Source organism: Eucyclogobius newberryi, unplaced genomic scaffold (assembly GCF_026437365.1).
Source record: "Eucyclogobius newberryi isolate DKJ021-1_F unplaced genomic scaffold, fEucNew1.0.hap1 SCAF_21, whole genome shotgun sequence".
Taxonomy (NCBI): Eukaryota; Metazoa; Chordata; class Actinopteri; order Gobiiformes; family Gobiidae; genus Eucyclogobius; species Eucyclogobius newberryi.
In genome coordinates this window covers 15,003,375-15,022,216 of record NW_027315846.1, presented here as the reverse complement: position 1 = coordinate 15,022,216, position 18,842 = coordinate 15,003,375, and the positions used below count along the sequence as shown (strand labels likewise).

At 40.6% G+C, this 18,842-nt stretch overlaps 1 protein-coding gene and 1 long non-coding RNA gene across 3 annotated transcripts in view; one reads left to right on the top strand and one right to left on the bottom strand.

The window, feature by feature from the left end:
* Positions 1 to 18,842, bottom strand: part of LOC140370691 (uncharacterized) — a 592,343-nt gene that overhangs the window by 123,964 nt on the left and 449,537 nt on the right. The window lies entirely within an intron of this gene.
* Positions 2,139 to 18,164, top strand: LOC140370442 (CAP-Gly domain-containing linker protein 4). Of its 2 annotated transcripts, none has more exons than XM_072457593.1 (15): positions 2,139 to 2,180; positions 2,811 to 2,960; positions 3,200 to 3,339; positions 3,578 to 3,671; positions 3,751 to 3,912; positions 4,416 to 4,534; positions 6,327 to 6,572; positions 7,953 to 8,088; positions 8,288 to 8,419; positions 13,004 to 13,180; positions 13,247 to 13,378; positions 14,604 to 14,727; positions 16,743 to 16,807; positions 16,899 to 16,980; positions 17,251 to 18,164. In XM_072457593.1, the coding sequence occupies exons 1-15, from the start codon at positions 2,159 to 2,161 to the stop codon at positions 17,591 to 17,593; spliced, it is 2,124 nt and encodes a 707-aa protein (XP_072313694.1). In that variant the 5' UTR covers positions 2,139 to 2,158; the 3' UTR covers positions 17,594 to 18,164. The 2 variants fall into 2 exon arrangements, with proteins under 2 accessions (XP_072313694.1, XP_072313693.1); XM_072457592.1 differs by having other exon boundaries at positions 13,244 to 13,378.

Here is an 18,842-nt window from a genome sequence, read left to right as displayed (position 1 = left end):
CAAATGATAATTAGTTGGATTTGTGATTTTGTAGCTTAGCACATGGATCACACTTGTTCTGAAAAACGGAAATGCAATTGCTGAGCTTTTATTATGAAGAGTCCCAAACCGGAAGTACTTTGTAATTTTTTAGCGCTCTTGCATTGACATGTAATTCTTTATTACTGTGTGGAGTTATTTTGTCCAGTCATTAAATAAAAAACACGCCAGTTTTGAGGTAATGTATATTTTTATGTGTTATAGTAAGTGTGTTATGTAGGCTTTGTTGAAATACGTATGTTTGCAGTTATTTGATCAAAGTAACATTGCATTTTAGCAAGCATCTTTGTAAATCCTTTAGTAAATGAACGTAAACACATAAAAACCTGGGGCTTCTCAGCCGTGAAGCCCTTTACAGTGGACTAAAGGGTTATTAAAGATCGTTATTTCTGTCTTTGTGGTGCTGAAATGTGGATTAGTTTAAGCCCCACTCCGTACTTTGACTAACAAGCTAACCCACTGTCCTAAGGAACTATATCAACATATTAGTGCCTTTAGATGAACTAGACAGCTGTAAAAATAATGAATCATCATTGCGCATTGACCACCCAAAGATCCTTATTTGTTGTTAAATGTAAATTTGAAATGCATGAATAAGAATAAGTATACACTACTAGGCATTAACTTCATTATAAGTTCTGTAACATGATTGCAGGCAATAACAGATAATTGATTCTGTTATGGCCTGCAGATTAAATGTGCTTGTAGGCTATAGTTATTACTAAAACAATAATAAAGGACAGAACTCTTTTGTTTATTCCTGAGAAATGCTTTGACAGTACTGATATTATGTAAGGTCGGGTACAATTAAGTGATTTTATTACAGTAAAGAGGGGATGTAACAACAGATACGTGTTGTGAATGTCTTTAAAGGCTAAGGCAAAGAGAGGACAGCTGCGTGGCATCACAAGCTGAGGAACAAGAAGCTCTTTGTAAACGAAGGCTTTTGTACTGACTTGGCCAAGGGAATAATCTCAAGACGGTCGGCCTGTGCCCTGCAGACAGAATTTCTTCTATTTGATTAAAATGTTATAATTCAAAACATTCACAATCCACAGCGTATCTGCTTGGCAAAACTTCATCAAAACTTGATCAGTTCGTCATTGTACTTTACATTATTATCATTATGTTGTTTATTTCTAGGATGATGTCTTCCAGTGGGTTTTGGGTTATCTCTCTTTACCAGAGTCAAACAGTTTTAACCCAGGACTTTTCTCAGTATGTGTGCAGTACCCGTGAGTCTTCTGCACCTCTCTGGCATTGCGATGGCCTGGGAGCTTTTAGGTTCTTCTCAAATCCTTTTTTTATGGCGCCGAGAACTTTTATACCACTGGCACAGTTCTGGCTTTGGTTGCCACACATCCTGCTGACCTCAATCTCCAGATCTTTGCACTTGCTGAGCTTCTCGAATAGCAGGCAGTGTTTGTTTTCTTCCTTATTGTGGAGCACTATATCGGGACAATTTGCAGAAATGGTGCCGTCTGTGCAGTGTCACTCATTACGGTCATGTCAATGATGCTAATGACTGCTTCTCGGACACTTCACCGCCTAATTGCTTGCGGACTGACCAGTGAAGATGGCTTGCCATTACGATGTCCCTGTTCTTATACAGATGTCAGTACTCAGATGGGTTTAGTATCATGCATACTCTTTAGAATAGTGGTTTGTGTTGTAAACAAATGCAAAATTACCCTATTTCTAAAACTGTAGAAAGGAGCTAGTAGGTTTTCTCTCATCAAGTTGGGCGTGGGTGAGCCGTCAGAGGTGATGGACTCCTGTCTCTGGTTGAACGGTGCAGACAGCCTCAGCGCTCTCAACACTCTGCCCTCGACACTGTTTATGTGCCCTGTCACCCAAAACCACATTCTCTGAATTGTAGCCCTCATGTCCGACTCTTCAGGAGCCACTAGGGTCAGCCGCACACCAACACAGAACTATCCGAGCAAAGTGAAGAGTAGCCGCTGTGCAGGTGGTAGTAAATAGCCTCTCGACTGGGGAAACAGGGAGCACATAAATTATTCAATAGAGTGTGATATGACAAGATTTAGATGGATATGTGTAAGAAGGCTGCCTGTTCTTTTCATGTTTACTCCGGCCAGACAAGGACTTCTGCATAGATATGGAGAAACAAGAATATGACAGTGAGTTTTTTATATAGTTTGTAGGTGTGGCCTGTGTGTGCGTCTAGATTGACCCTTTTTATGAACCTTTGACTATTATCACTACTGTTTATAGTTTAAACAGCTGTGAAAAATAGAGAATTACCTTTTTAGAAGTTTCCTTTTTGATAATACCTACCGTATTTTCCGGACTATAAGTCGCACCTTTTTTCATAGTTTTGGCTTGGGGTGCGACTTATACTTATATTTATACTTATATACTTACACTTATACTTCTGAGCAACTTATATGTGATATTATTTGTTATTTTCACACTTGCAACCGCATTTCATACTCCAGTGCAACTTATATATGTTATTTCTTCTCTATTATGCATTTTTTGGCTGGTGCGACTTATCGTTCAGAAAACACAGTAGTTGTTTTTTTGCAGTTAATACTGTTGTAGCCACATTCTAGGCTAAACAACTTTCTGCTTGTTAGAAAAATAAGACTCTGTGCTTTGTGAGTTATTTTCTTAATATTTAATTTTTATCTTGGATGTGTGATGAATGGAAGCCAATATCATGTACTTTGGTATATCAAGCGCTTCAGTTCTTGGCAAAGATTAGACCTACTTATGCTCTCAGAATAGGATGTCTAATGTTGTTGCAGCCCAAGGCCTGGAGGGGGAGATGACTAAAGAGGATGTGTCAGAGCCTGTGGAGGGAGACACAGTCCCCGGTGGCCGGCTGGGACTGTCCCACTCCCAACAGCGGCCGATGGTCCACCCAGTTGCCTCTGCACCCATACCCAGTGAATGTGGTAGGTCATCTGCATTCAGTACAACCACACCAGTTCTTTTGTATTTGATCAATTATCACATTGACACATATTTAACACAATTATCCATCCCGCGTTTTGCTTCGAGTTGTGTTTATGCTTCACAAACGGGCTTCACTACACGACGCCCAAAGAAAAAATAACTTTACAAATAAAATTTACTGGTAAAACAACATAATTGAAAGCGTTTAAAATTGGTCTTCTCTTCTCCTTCTCTTCAGAGTTTTCCTTCTTTGACCCAAGTGACCCACGATGCAAAGACATCCTGGAGGATCCCTGCACCACGGTCCCAGAGCTGTTTGCTGTGCTCAGACAGTGGGTGCCCCAGGTCCAGAAGAACATTGATGTCATTGGCAATGAGGTAACGTGCTCCATGATGTAACGTTTCAGTGTTTTAACTGACTGACTGACTGAAGGGTACAATATAACTTTTAAAATGTCACGGCGTATTTACACAGCTTTGTAAGCGACTCAAAGTAGGAAGTAGTGTAGAGATTCTCCAGAGAACAGCTTGACTTGAAGAGATAAAATATATTCTTCTTGCTGTTACGGAAAGATAAGTTATAGGGGCTTTCAAGTATGTGTTCTTTTACGCACAGATTCTAAAAAGAGGCTGTGGTGTGAATGATCGGGACGGCCTGACAGATATGAGTCTTCTGCACTACTGCTGCAAAGCCGGGGCTCCAGGCATTGGTTTGTATCAACTTCACTGCTCTTTTTGTTATTAAACCTTTTAGAAATGGCTCTCATATATTTGGGTGCCTGTTGTTAGGTGATCCAGACAGAGCAGCTGGTCTGGCCCGGCAGCTCCTGGCTTTGGGTGCAGATCCAAACCTGCGCTCTCGCTGGACAAACATGAAGGCTTTGCACTACGCTGCCTACTTCGACGTTCCCCAGCTCATTCGAGTGGTGCTGCAGACAGCTCTGCCCGGAGGTAAGGACAATCACTGCAAGACATTTACCATGAGAAACGTGCATCAGCAGCCGATCTGTTTTGATCTTGCCTCAAACATTTTCTTCTTTCTGTCAGTTTCCAATATGAACTACTCAGTTTATTGAAAAAGTTTATGTTTTGTCCTTTGGGCGAAATGGTGATGGAAATTTAGTTGTAATCGGATTCTTGTGACAATTTTAATGCAGCTCAGTGTTCAAACACACACATTTCCCTATGCGTTTTTTCTATCCACTTCTATAAAACTGCTTAGTGTACCTGAATCGTGATCATCTATGCTCTGGATTAGAAAATTGTGATTTGGTTTGGTTTATCGCCCACCTCTACTTTCAACCGTCGTTGACCCAATGAACGTTTAACTAATTTCCCAGCACTCCAAACACTCTACGTTTTTATTACAACATTAGATCTTAAAATGAGCTTAACGTCGCTTTTAAATTTGGTCAAACATTGTCAATATAACAACTCTCTGTGTGTCGTTGCAGAGGTTGATGCCACTTGCAGTGACTTTGATTTTGGCACAGCTTTGCACATCGCTGCCTCCAATCTGTGCACCTCAGCTGTCAAGTGTCTGCTGGAATTAGGAGCAAACCCTGCTTTCAGAGTAAGTGGTTTAACTGCGAGTTCACTAGTCAATACTCATAAGAGAACCCTAAATTTGTCACGCAATGGGGGGAATTTCAGTGAATGAGTCTTATTCATAAGCCGTCAAGTAAATCGGAGGTTTCAAAAATACACCTGTACATTTGATCACATTTGTGTGCAAACAAACTTGCCACAGAGGAAACTTATACCATTATTTTTTGTGAATAAGATCGTATCATACTCTGATTTCCCACTGGAGGTCACTAAAGCACCATACAATACATGCTGGACTGGAGTTCTGTGAGCAAGGTCCCAAAGCTTTTGCAGCATGCGACTGTTGAGGTTGGAATTATATATTAGGTTTATTTATTTATTTATTTATTTTTTTAACATATATTTTCTGTGATGTTCATGTGCTAGGAACAAAAATAACACAAGAAAGATGACACCGCAAATATTAAAACCTAAGAAGAACTGATTACATTGCTATTTTTGTCATATTTAAACCGCTTTGAGTGTCTTAAAAGTGTAAAAGCACCATGTAAATACACTGTAGTCATAATAATATAATAATACATACAGAAATACACAAATAAATATCTAGGGCTGCTCAATTATAAGATAAGATAAGATAAGATAATCCTTTATTGTCCACACATGGGGAAATTTCATTGATACAACGCAGGTAGATGGTTCTTATTATTATTGGTCAAAATGTACCTGTAGAGAAAGTATATACCTAATATGATTTATTAGTTATGCTTCAAATTCACTGTGGATTGGACTAACTGAATTTAACTAAATTCATAGTATTTTGGATTTCAATGGAAATCGATAAATCGCGCAGCCTTTTTGACTCACATTTTCAGAAGTATTTACCGCATTGTCACATCACGTGAACCCGGGCATTTGTTTCCGCTCACTACAGTATAAATCTCGATCTGTGATGATTTGTGATGATCGGAAAAGCGCTGACAGGGAGAGACAAGCTCTTTTCTGATGTATATCAAAGACTGCTGGTGTCATCGCTGAAGGGGATGGTGAATGAGAGCGACCCAATTACTCTGCATAACGGAATAACGGAGCCAAAAGACCCCCCCCTCCTCGTCCGCACCCTCTGTCTGTCACGCCTCCTCCGCGTCTCCTCCCACCTCCTCTCGGGCTCGCTGGCTCCATCTCGATGCCACAGCGCTGCACTTTCTTCAGACACTTCACTAATCACTGTTGTGGCACTGCTGATCAGCTGCTTTGAAAAACACTGCGGGCGGATTTGGGGATTCTGTGCCCTGTGAAGCAAGGATGCAAATTCAGCCTCCTTGGTGTGAAAGTGATAACATAGATATTTTTTAATCGTGGATGGAAAATAAATAGCAAAGATGTCTATTCTGTCATTGAATTTAGAGGGTGAATGTGAATATTAGACCACATTTGGTAGGATTGAACGACTTGAACGGGTTTCTAAAAGTGATTTTCTCTTAAATCTTGACATTTGATTAGATTTGCAGCTTATGTTTTGAAATTAAGTTGCAGTTCGTGGCACACATACTAAACATTTTCCAGAGCATTTGCCTTTGATAGAGGACTTAAGTATCAATTGCTAAAATATAACCACAGACAATTGAGTAAATAATGGCTTCTTTTACAATATTCGGTTGTGGCCATTCAAATAGCTATTTTGATTTTGCTTGTATACAAAATCTTAAAATGTTATGTTAAAAAGACACATCTTTTTAATTATTTCGACAATATTTTTGATCGTCTTATCCTAATCTTATACCTATTGGGTCTAACTCCTATTATCTATGTGACAGAATGACAAAGGCCAGTGTCCCGCCGATGTGGTCCCTGATCCACTGGACATGCCTTTAGAGATGGCAGACGCAGCAGTCGTGGCCCAGGAGCTCTACACAGTTCTGAGAGAGGCGTTACCCCGGCCCTCCTTTCCTGAAACCTTCCCACTGCCGACCCACGCCCCCCCACTGTCCGAAAAGGCCCGGGGGCAGCTCGCCAACATGGGGCTGCGGCTCGGTGACCGTGTCATGATCGCCGGACAGAAGGTTGGTGGGAGTATTTCTGGCTCATGGTATTTGTGTTTTTGGGTGGATTATACATTCATTTTAAGCAATATAATTAGGTCCTGTAGTTCTTATAACATTATGTAAAAATAGGCGCTGTGAGTGAAATGATTTAAGTTATTTTTAACAGAAGATATGAAGTACATTTGGCAGAGCAGTGAAATGTGAGCAACGCCTCGGATAAAAATAGTTAAAATATGGATTTATAAGGACCAATCACCTGAATTTAATTAATTAAGTTAAATGTTGAAGAGACTAGGCTTTACTTAATTTTCAGACAATTATTTTAGTCCTGAACTGAGAAAAATACTTTGCAGTTGCTAAGCAACACCTTTCTGGCATATTTCCAGCATCCCGGGTTGGTCTGACAGTTCACTCTGCCGTATCAACATTGATCTGTGCGTGTCCAAATTTACATTTTATTCTATTCCAATTTGCTTCTTTATTTCAATTTGGTAAACATTGCCCTGTTGACTTTCTTTAGGTGTTTCTTTGATGCATAACACAAAGCTGAAAGCGCCACAAAGAGGTTTGTCAAAGATTAGCACAAGTACTTTTTCCTGACATGTGCACAACTGCCCACACATCGCCCTGGGTCCAGCAGGGACATGCTGATTGGCTGTGATTGGTTTACTGATTTTGTGTGCTTAATTATAATGAATGTATTTTGTTGAACTCATTAGAATTTAAACCTACCTTTAGAGAATGACTGTCATGTTAATATAGATGTTAAAGGTGGAATGGACGATTTTTTTCAGCAAATTTTTTATCATATTTCCCCGTGGCGTGGATCATTAGTCCTGCCACGTGTCAATCATAAAACGCACCTACCGCTCACCTGCAGCCGCGTGCGGTTGGTCCCCACGTTTCCGCGTGCCTAAACGCATGGATCTATCATAATATAGTTCCCTCAGTGTACGGGGCAAAATGAAGACGGAGAAAGACAGTTCGAGCTGACGCAGAAGTGGACAGAAATCTACGGGAGACGAGAGATGCGATGCGATCCGTCGCGCTAATAAACAAACGCACGTGTGTGTTGTATCAGTCCGCACGGGGGAGTGCGCATGCGCACTTCCGCCTGCGTTCTCAAATCGCCGAAAAATCGTCCATTGCGCCTTTAATTTGTGATGACCAAGGATATAGTGATGTCTTTTTTCTGATTTCTGGTTGTTATTAACCCTATTAAAAAATCAATTTAAGATCTCTGTGAAATGACACTCGTTCTGCAAACTAACAGATGTCATGTTTTGAAAGCTTGTCTTGTTTAACAGGTACAGTAGAAGCAGTAAATGTTATTTTTGTCCTACTCGGCCTGGTTAGTTCTCTTTGATTGATTCTTATTGATTTTAAACCTGTGCACAGGTAGGGACCCTGCAATTCTGTGGCAGCACTGACTTCTCCTCTGGCCTGTGGGCCGGAGTGGAGCTGGACAAACCTGAGGGAAAGAACAATGGATCAGTGGCAGGGGTCCAGTATTTCAACTGTCGCTTCAGATATGGTGCGTCTTAACAACAAAACCTTATTGCTTTAGTGTGCAAACTTGTCAGGGTTTGCTCCTGGTTTGGACCCTGTTTAATTCTGTGTTTAGTCCCAGTTTTATGTCACGTGTAAGTGTTTTTAGCTGTTGTCTGGTCCACTACTGTAGGCGTGTGTTGGATTATGTGCAAGATCTTGATTGTTTCTTTTGAATATCACAGGAATATTTGCACCACTTTCAAAAATAACAAAACCCATGGAGAGACTTAAACCTGGTGCGATACGGACTTCCACACCCAAACGCCCCCCACGCAAAGTGGACCTGTCCCGCGTCACCTCCAAGGTTAACACGGGTAAGGCACTTTTTAGTAAACTGCATGTAAAATATACAACTGAATTATAATTTTTTCCTTGTATACTTTGAAGTGAATTAAATGGAAGGTAGTTCTTGCAAATTAAGTTATACAAGATTGCAGTATGTTAGCGGTTTTTGAAGCATTTTTATTACTATAAACCATATGCTCAATATTAAAATTGAGCACACCTTAAAAACAACGTTGACAATATTATCTAACTTTCTAATGTACTGCTTACTCCTTATGTATGTACTGCTTACTCCTTACTATACAATAAAGTTGTGAGAGTAAGTTTTGTAAAGAAATGTGCATCCTTACAGAGACCAGTTAGACTGAACATAACTGCAGAGGAAGCCCTGTGAGCGGCCCGTTACATGGTGTGATTGATAGTCCAATTAAAGCAGGTTTAATAGCTGGGGCATTGACAAGCTGAGGAGGCTGGAAACTATTCATCTCTGAACGTGGGGCCCGTGTGTGTCTTTACCACCCATGTGCCGCACAGGCTAAAACACACACGCACGCTGCTGCCGCTGCCGCTGCTGCTGCTACCGCCGCTGCTGCTGCTGCTGCCGCCGCCGCTGCTGCCGCTGCTGCTTGCTGCTGGGTGCTCTTTACCATGCGTTCATATCAGTTCGGACCAGTCATTTGGGCGCTTCTATGGTTGGTTGGATCGTTGTGCTAGTCTTGCCTCACTAACGAGAAGACACAGAGGCAACAGAGCCCCAGACTGGCCCCTATTAGAACATGTCAACTGTTAGCGCACACCTCAAAGAGCAGCAGCATCACACGCAGCTCACAGCCCCCGTTTCATAAATTGCAGGTGCATCCAGTCACATAAACATGGACAAAGCTACAGGAGATCAATTGGAGATACATGTTACATTATTTAGGCAGCATGAAATATCAACTACCGGTTTATTCATTACAATGTGGTTTGAGATGTGAGGATGAAATAATAATCAGGCATTATAAATTGCCAACTACTACTTTGCACAGAGCCCATTGCTTTATCTGGAATGTTTCTGAGTATGGCATTAAACTTATCATGGAGACAAGTATGACACCCCCAGCGTAAATTACAGGTCAAATCTATGAAGAGGAGGTGCATTTTTGTAGAAATTTCCAGGCAGAGCACAGCGGAAAAGTTACATAAAGCAAGACTGACTTATTCTGATCAAAACACGTGTTTGTGTATAGTGTCAGACTGAAGATCATCATATTATTGTGACATATTTAGTTTATGTCTTTGTTGTAGTTGTACTTTCATAGATCATTTTTATTACTAAGCAGAACTAAGTAACTTTGACGATAGAGCTCCCCCTGCAGCTCGGTTGTGAAAATACATTGTCAGAAAACAGACTCAAAACCTTTTCTTTTTCTTTCCTGTTCTTCATTTTTATCGAAATATGAGTATAACAAACAAAAACATATCGCAGTGCCAAATATGACAAAGAGCCAGGGTTTCTCAGCCAAGTTGTTTGCCTAACCAGCCAGTCCCTCCTACATTCTGTTCAAATGCAGTCGGACCATTGGGGGGCGTCAAAAAACTCTCCATGCACGGACCGGTCCAACCACCGCCACTAATTGTGTCACGTGTCTCTCGAATGCGGAAGACGTCTCTCAAATATTTTCGGAACATTCAGAACAGAGTATATAACTTAAATTTCCTCAGATTTACAGAGTTTGGTGCATCGCTTGTTGACTCGGCAGAAGTCGGTAACGTTTCTCAGTCTGCATTATTATTATTTTTCCTCTTAAGCCGCCATGTTTGTTAGATACAAACTGACAATGCGTTTATCTGATTGGTTAATCTGTCAATCACTCTCTTTGGAAACTATTTGCGACTGGGTTGGATTCCAGACCAAAACCTCTTTGGAAATTATTTTCTAAGCGTGTGGCCCTAACCCCAAGTTGTCTTTGGGTCGATGTCGGCAAATATTGCAAGTTTTTTTTTTTTTTTTTTTAAACCAGGCAACACTGGTTCACTCTAAGGACAAGATGCCGGCACAAAAACGGAACAATGTAGTGTATTCTATCCAATGCAGGGAAGAAAGTTGTAAAGAGCGGTACATAGGAGAGACTAAACAGCCACTTCACAAGAGGCTTTGTCAGAACAGAAAACATGCAAATTCAGGACCACAGAGCGCTGGGCAGCTTCATCTGAAAGCCACAAACTACTCTATCGAAGACGGTGAGGTGTCAGGTTAAAAAAGGATGCTGATAGCCCATTACCGTGCTGTTCGTAAACAAAGAAGATGAGTCTCAAGTGAAACCAAAAACTCCCTTTTTCAGTAGGTCCCGCCCAGTGGGCAGGTCTTAAACAGATTTAAACTCGATTTGCAGATTGAGAATGACTCTTGGATGAGAGTTGAAAAGTCCGGATGATACAACAGATTTTTTTTCTATTTAGTGTTTAATTCAAACACTAAATGATCCTTACAGTTTCTTTGGGATTGTGTTTTCCCCCTTCAGATACCAAAAGAAAGTGAGTAGAGTGATGTTTGTTTCCCTCTGTTCATTAGTGAAATGCAAAGGAGACTGGTCTTGGAAAGATGATTTTGAATCTCCTCAAATCCAAATGTTATGTATTGAAAGAGAGACGTTGTAACAAGTGCAATTATCAACCTTTTCTCGCACAGATGAGATTTTTACAGCGTGTTGTGTCTGTTCCAGATTACTTTGAAGTTTTCTTTGTCCTTTTGTATTCGCTGCTGCCACTAGGACTGCCATCTGAATACAGCTGTGTATCTCAGCACAAGCTTTTATTCTCAAACCAGTAAAACAGACCGTACAATTAAAAATAAAGGACTACTTCTACTAATTCTTTCTTTTCAACATTACCCATCCATTTTGTGTGTGCCGTATCTTTAATTAACGGTGTTTGTTTTCTCAGATTCAATATTTTTTTTTTATATCTTACAAACTTTAAGTTTGAATTGCCATTTCTACTCTACAAAATTATAAATTATCATAACTGTACATACCGGTAGTCATTAGTAATGCTACAGTTCATAATGTATTCTTTTATAACCATTTCAGATATAGTTTCGTTAGTTAGTTTTCTTTCTTTTTTTCACCAAGCCTAAAGAGGGAAAAGGACATCTGTTTGAATTAACTACTAAACCAAATCAGTGTTTCAATTGATAGTAGAAATATTGTGATGTGGATAGGGAGAAGAAATAGAATATATAGTAGAGTTTGGTCTGGAAATATGACATATGAGACACATCAACTTTCAAAGTCGTGTCTGAAATCCACCCAGTTACTTACTGACCAAACTTACAATTTTCTTCATCCTTGTTTTAGACCTTTTGGCAAAGATTGAATCACTTAAAATTCTTCCCTTAATCATCCCGTGGCCTGTGAAGGTCTGTGGAAGTCAATGCACTAAATTAGAGTAGCACCGTGTAAAGCTTTAGGTGGAGCGTCTAAAACCTTTTTTCTCCATGGAGATGTTGTTGTTGCCTGAATATTCCACACAATGACAAAAACTTGGCAACTTCCATGGAGACCAGTAGGTGACTCCCCTCAAATCAGGTATTTTTGACACTAAAAACAAATGTTAGCGCACACCTCAAAGAGCAGCAGCTCTTTGAGGTGTGCGCTGGGGGTGCACGGTGGCAAATGCGGTTAGCGCTCTTGCCTCCCAAGAAGGAGATCATGGGTTCGATTCCTGGACCAGACCAACATCACATGATCTCTCTGGGTGGAGTTTGCATGTTCTCCCCGTGTTACCGTGGGTTCTCTCCGGGTTCTCCGGCTTCCTCCCACCGTCCAAAGACATGTATGTGTCAGGCAAAATTGATGACTCTAAATTGGCCCTAGTGAATGAATGTGAGAGTGAACTGTCTGTAATGTCTATGTCTCTGTGTTGGCCCTGCGACAAGTTGGCCACTGTCCAGGGTGTGCCCCGCCTAAGGCCCGAAGTCACTGGGATGGGCTCCAGTCACCCGCGACCCCGAAAGGGAACAAGCGGTAGAAAATGGATGGATGGATGGATGGAAAAACAAATGTAATTGAATAAATAAAAAAATGTAAAAATATAAAAAAATAAGAAATAAAAAAATAAGAAATCAAATAAATAAGAAATAATAAAATAAATAATAATGATAAATAAATAAATAAACAAATACAAATACAAATACAAATACAAATATCACAATGGCCCACAGTGTTGTACAAAGGCGATCCAAAATGCCATAAAACATAAACGACTTTAATTATTCATAATTCATTCATTATTCATTTTACATTCACTGGCCTTATACTGTTTAACATATAAACCTTGGGTCACAGCTTTGCATTAACTGACACGTTTCTTTAGTGATAAAATGATTAGCATCCGAATAAAAAGTAAAAATCTCTTATTGTGCTGCCGAATTAGATAATGACTTAATTTGAGCCATTGTCAGATTGTATATTTTGTCAAAAGAGTCATCTAATTCGGTAACAGAAATAATTAATGGGTCGGGTTGGTTTAATATTTACACTGCAGAGTGCCTTGGATCACTTCCTGAGTAGCACGTCTCTTTTGAGTGCACCTTATTATTCCCTGTGTTTGTCCTTGCATTGTGTCAACAGGTTTATCGTCCCACTCTCTCTCTTCCTCGTCTTCCTCTCTGGACTCTCGCCCTCGCGCCGCCCGGCCACGCCCTCTGCCCCGACAGCGACCACCGGCCCGTCACTGCAGAGAACGGCCTTCACTCAGCCCAAAGATGGCCCCATCACCAGCTCCAAGAATGTCCCCCGCTAATTCAGGTGCGTCAAGTGATGTTCCTCCTTATTGACTTCACCGGCTCGAGTTCAATGTCGTGTTTTCAGGAGTCCGCAGCCGCGCCCCATCGGCCAACAGCTCGGTGTGCGGGGGCTCGGAGGTGCGCCTGGGGGACCGGGTGCTCGTGGTGGGGCAGAGGACAGGGGTGGTGCAGTACTGCGGCGGAGCTGACTTTGCTCCAGGTATGTTCAATGAAAAAAGTGGGTTTCTTAGCACTTACTTACTGCCTGTTATGTAACCGACTGTCTTCATCCCTGTCAATGAAAAGTATCAAAATATATACTATTTAATAAGGTTGTCCAAGGTATTCACACACAAAAAAAAATCATATTTGGACTCAACTTGAAAATGGACAAATTTGACCGACATTGTCTATTATTTTGGACTTTGTGTGCCTTAATTTTCTTTTCTTCGGATGCCTCCCTTTCTTTGTTTAATTTTTATTTCTACTTAATTTGTTCTCACTGGTCTTGTATCGTTTTATATTTTGAAAAACAAAACATAAAAAAAACTAAAATAAAAAAAATTGAATAAAAAAAACATACACTAATCAATACTAAAACTACTAATTTGAATACTAATTCAATTACTGAACAGTTTTAGAATGATGTTAAGCTTTGACAGAACTAGTACAGAACTGAACATAAAGAACGTGTTTATTATTGTATTAAAATGTATTGCGTACTGAGCCTTTTTCTTAACATCAGTATCAAGTTTGAAATTTCAATATTTGAATAGACAACGCTACTGCATAACAACTTTTTTTTAGATATAGATATAGTATACAAAGCTATTTTCTTTTTTTATTAAAAGCACTTCATGTTTCACATACCTCACTTTTCAAACCTAAGATGTCTCTCTCTCTCCTACTATTAGAAGAAATGGCTAAATATCTCCATATGATCTAATCCACTTTTCATATTCTGAACACAGCGGCATGTGGCGAGGAGATAGGATTTCCATTAGTTCTTCTCAACCTGATTCATGAGTGTTAAGTAAAGCGAAACAAGCCCGTAAAAGCAGGAGCAAGCTCTTAAACTGCTCCAAATATTTATCTCTGACTTCTGCTTATCTGTCATGTCTGAATGAACATGAACTTGTTTTATTATGCAGTATTAGCAAGCATTCTTTTTCAAGTTCCCTTTGATATTTTAAAATCAGAGCCAGCAGTGCCGTGTTATTTGTGCCCCAGTGCATTGAGGGTTGCTTCTGCTTTCTTCCCGAAACATCACAGTTTTCCCTTTGACTTTTTTGTCTTTGGATCTGAATGTGGCACACGCACACTTGCACTTTTAGTTTGGAGCGCTCAACTTAAGGCTGTTGTTTATTTGGGGAGGGGGGTACAATATACAATATAATCTTATCCCTGCTTATAATCTCCCATGCCATGTTTTCCCGTCTTTGCAGGCCTTTGGTTGGGCATTGAATTGGACAAACCAAGTGGAAAGAATGATGGATCAGTCGGAGGAGTGAGATACTTCAGCTGCCCACCGAAACATGGGGTTTTTGCTCCACCATCTCGTGTTCAAAGGTACGTGCATTCCTTTATATTCAACGGATAGTTTTGCTGTTGCCTTTGGTTTGTTAACTGTCTTTTTACATAGTTATAAAAGCCTTGGTTTGTTTTACTTCAATACTGGTGGAAAGAGTCCTGAAAATGTGTAAAATATGCCCAAGAATGTGCTCCATTACCATTATAAGTTATACAATTACACTTGAAGAATATCGTAGTAGTGATTAGTTAGTTGTGACTTTTTTGTGGAATTTCAGTAGCATTTTAGATCAGTCTTTAATACAAAATGTTGTCAATTAAATAAATGGAAAACTATGAACCACTCTTGGATGAGGGAGGGATTCAGCTTTAAAGAATTTAATTGTTTTCAACAGTAATCCACATATTCTCTGAACTCTGACCAATCAGAGCAGGCGGTGCAGTGTCGTTTTGTGTGTTTGCATGTGCAGAAATGAACCGTGGCGAGTCTTGCAACGGGGGCACTCATTACAGAAACATCAGTATTCATAATTAGTTACTTTTCACCCCTGGGTATATATCTAATGAACACTGTGTTGGTGTTGACATATTTAGTTTTGTGTTTGTTTTTGCCCTTGTGATTAGCAGAAGTCTAAGTTGTCAGATGTGTTGCCCAAGGCCTTACCTCCGATCAGCTCTGACTTTAGCACGACAACATGTAATGAGCCAGATGCCACTAGCTCTGCTTTTAACATTGTGTTCTGTGAATGTGGGAGAATATGCTGTTGCAGAAAAGAAAAAAAACGTACAGATTGCAAAACATTTTTGCCTTTTGTTTTGCATTGACTCAGAACTCCAAGGCCTTTAACTCAAATGAAGTATACTTTTTAGTACTTTTTAGTAATGGTCTGGCCTTCAGCTGAAAAAGGTTGGTCCGGTCTGTTGTTGCTGTGTCTGCTCCTCAAAGACAAACTCAAAGGTATTTAATCAGCTGTTGCTGCTGATGAGTGGAATAAGTATCTGACATAAAGCTGTCTACAGTGATAACAGAATTAACCTGGGAAGATAAATTAAGTTGTACAATTTACCTTACTTTCTTTCAGACTCTTTTCTACTGCTCAGTGCTGCGCTGATAATTATAGTCCGTCTTTTAGCCAAAAATATAATATAGGGGGCAGAGAGTTCTATATCTCTTCAAGGTTCCAATCTAATCCTGAAGTATTCAAATGGAAAAGCATTCCATCCAGCATATGGCACTTGAGTGTTTGGCAATAAGATATATGTTGTTAGTTTTAAAACCAGCATAAAACAGAACACTGCATGTGTTGAGTTTACTCCCAACAGGCGCGTCACTAGAGGCTAAAGGTTATTATTCTTAGAACATTGTAATGTATTTCCTCCAGGAGCCTGTGGTTTCAAATGTGCTTCTAAAGCCCAAATAACCAAAAGTCTTATCAGTGTGAATGATTAAATGCCTACGATGTGTTCTTCAAATAAAGAGCTGATTTCGCTACCACACAGCACAGTTCAATTGCATTTATCCATCTGCCCGCCTCCTCGGGCACCTGTGCTCATTTGTGAATAGAGAGTTTTCTCTGCGTCTCTTCATTATTCCTGCAGTGACTGGATTTGTGTTGAACACACTGTTCGTGTCCTCCTTTAGACTGAGCTGTTTTCTCTGCAGCCAGCCCCTGTGTTGTCCTGCCATCCCTTATTCATGTCATTTTCGGCTTGTCTTCCTCTGTCTAATTAACCCAGGGGCACACGGTGTGCTCAGACAGAGCCTCGTCTAATGGTGAATTTCACATTCTCTCCATCAGCCACCTTGTTCCCTTCTTTGTGCTGCCATCACCCCCTATCAACATCCATTTTACAAAATAAACTGCTTTTCTTTCTTTCTTTTCCAAACAATTTAGACAAAACCTTTGTCTTTCAGTGAACTATCACTTTAACCTCTTGCTTTTTTATTCCGACACTTGCTTTTTACTAATGTTTGTACTGACTGCTGTTTTCTGATCGTATTGCTCACATATCAAATAGGATTGGTAATGTGATGTGTTATTTTGTGCTGACAGGATCCATGGGTCTGTCGACTGTCTCTCTGAGCTGTCTACAGCACGTCTCGCTCACTCATTCAATGGTAAGTTTCCTGTCTGTTCTTTCTGCTTTCATGCGCTTGTGTTATGTAGCAGAGGCCCGTGTGGGGCTTGACAGGTGTGATGTGTACACAGGGTCGATGCTGCGTACTTTCAGCTCCACATCGGCGCTGGCTGTTCCCAAGGACTCGAGCCGAAGGAGCAGTGCTGTGAGCAGGTGTGTGTCTGTCAGCTAAGCTCCCATTCCTCTCCCCGAGCTTTCAGCTTCACTCTAATCCCTCCAGCAGTGGCACAATCAATACTGATAAGAAGCCGCGCTATTAGTCAGCAGAAGGTTCCTTCTTCAATGGCCGCTGTATGATTGTGGTGATAATGAGAGAGAACAGAGAATAAAAGATCAATTCCTCAAGCACCAAGCTCCCATGAATCTCTCTGTTACTTTTTGCTAAACTTTCCTCTGTGTTTCTCTTGGTCTCACAATGCACAGAAGCCGCTCCGCCCCTCACCGTCGCCGTGTGCTCAGTAGAGGCAGTGGTGGAGGGTCTGGTGTGGCAGGCTCTGGTTCGGGGCAGGTGCAGCTCCGTGTCGGCATGCAGGTGCTGCTCAACAGTGCCAATGAGATGACCTTCATCCGCTACCTGGGCTCTGCACACTTTGCATCAGGGCTTTGGCTGGGACTGGAGCTCCGCAGTCCAAAGGGGAAGAACGATGGGTCTGTAGGCGGGCGCCGCTACTTCTCCTGTCGCCCCGGATACGGCGTGCTGGTCCGTCCCAGCAGGGTCACCCACAGAGGAATCAACGGCTCGCTGTTAGTCACTGACAACAGCTGAGGACTGTTTTACTTAAAACTTTTAACAGACATTTTGTTATTCTTTCAACTCATTTTGTACTAAAAGTTGCATGCGCTCTGCGCCATCTTGGCTCTTTGCACTACTTATGGTAGACTGACCCATATAAGCACCTATTGGTGTCATTTTATCAAAGGAGGCAGCAGAATCTATGCTTATAAAGCTAATCTCTGTAAGACCAAATGGAAGTATTTAAGGCAGGAGCCTTAAATAGCATTGAGCGTTGTAAACACTCACTAACAGCTACACACAAGCCACGCTCCTCCTCAGAAAAAAGAGAAATCCAGAGCTTTGATCGACACGACTGGAGAAAGATTTTGGCAAGAAACTTTGATCCAGCTTTGTCCCCAGAACTGTTCCATTTGATCTGTTCATACATTTCCGACTGCCTGAGTTCTGTGTTCATTCTCCCCATTGGCACTTGTGAATTCAATAATTGTCAGTGCATTTGCATCTGCCTGGTGCAGTTAAATACAGGCAAAAACTACTGCACTTTTTTGAAATTCTCACTAGAATTAGTCTTGGCTGAATATGATAAGGGAGTATTGATCTACTTTATCTAAAATATTGAGAGCATTTAGATTTTTTTAAGAAAATATTGTATTTAATTATATCGGGGGAAATGTAGTTAAAGCAAAACTACAGCGTCTTATGTGCATATTATATTTCTATTGACATAAAGCACTTTGTAAAACTGAAAATGAATGATTTAGTCAATCCCCACTTCAAATGCAGGGTTCGCAAATACAACACAGTGATGTTCAGTGTTCGACTGCTTAGACACTCAACTCGTCATTGTGTTTCACTGCACAGGTCCGCTGTTCACATCAATTTCTTTGTTAAGAATTGAAAAATATTTAATAGTGGGTGTAATTCCTCATTCATCATAGGAAAATATTCAGCTGTAGACTACAGCTAGCAATGTTCAATTAGCAAGGATATGTTACTGGTGAATTTGACATCTGCATTTTTTTATTTTTTTGTTGCGGGGAATGGAAAAATATTGCTTCCTCTCCTAACTTGTGCATATTTACATATTTAGGTATTGCATAATGACCAAGGCAGAGTTTGCAGCACCTGACTACACCGACAATCTTTTTCTACAAAATCATTGATAGTTGATTTGCTTGAATGAAAGATGTTTGAACACTTAAGTGTGACAACAGCACTGCACAAAATGTGATTATGCAGCGCCCTTATGAGTATGTGAGTAGAACAGGGTTTGTGGATG

Coding starts and splice junctions, on each gene's coding strand:
- LOC140370442 (XM_072457592.1), top strand. CDS start 2,159: ATGGAGAAACAAGAATATGACA. Junction 3,340..3,577: donor TTGATGTCATTGGCAATGAG/GTAACGTGCTCC, acceptor TTTTACGCACAG/ATTCTAAAAAGAGGCTGTGG. Junction 4,535..6,326: donor GAGCAAACCCTGCTTTCAGA/GTAAGTGGTTTA, acceptor TCTATGTGACAG/AATGACAAAGGCCAGTGTCC.